This window comes from Emiliania huxleyi (assembly GCF_000372725.1).
Source record: "Emiliania huxleyi CCMP1516 chromosome Unknown EMIHUscaffold_162, whole genome shotgun sequence".
In the NCBI taxonomy this organism is placed as follows: domain Eukaryota; phylum Haptophyta; order Isochrysidales; family Noelaerhabdaceae; genus Emiliania; species Emiliania huxleyi.
The window spans coordinates 2476-2938 of NW_005200960.1; the positions used below are offsets into that span (position 1 = coordinate 2476).

Sequence of the window (463 nt, forward strand, 5' to 3'; positions counted from 1 at the left end):
CGGTGTGTCGCCTTGTGACCCTTCCTCCCTCCTCCCCACGTGTTATGACCCGGCCTGGGTGGCCGGCGAGGCGGCGTGCGGGTAGCGGAAGGGTCATTTTTATGCCGATGTACACGTTTCGGTGACACTCAGAGGCCGCTTTGCATGACCTGGCGTCCCGCAGTCCGTCACACCTCAGGCAGCTCACACTTTTGGTGTCAGACCAGTGAGATCACACCGTCTCTGTGTGTTTTCCCACGCACCGCGCACCGGTGTCTTCATACTTCACACAGTCAACACGAACTCGGAATGTGCTATATCAGCGTTGACATTGTCTGCCGTCGGAAAGATGCGCGGACAGGGAGCTGCGTGTCATCGCCCCGGCTGCAAACACTGCCTCCCCTGAGGCTCGTCGCCAAATGCGCCGCGCGTCGTTGAATCGCAGCAGGCGCCAGCCGCCCAGGTCGCCCGTGTCGGGCACCTG

General features: G+C 61.8%; 1 protein-coding gene across 1 annotated transcript in view; it reads right to left on the bottom strand.

Moving 5' to 3' along the window:
* Nucleotides 1–293: 293 nt before the first annotated feature.
* The window catches only part of EMIHUDRAFT_230191 (hypothetical protein), a gene marked incomplete at both ends in the record, with an annotated part of 1679 nt that continues 1509 nt past the window's right edge, over nt 294–463 (bottom strand). The window contains one exon of the mRNA XM_005785206.1: nt 294–314. Within this exon, the coding sequence (XP_005785263.1) occupies nt 294–314 (21 nt within the window). The remainder of the gene's footprint in view (nt 315–463) is intronic.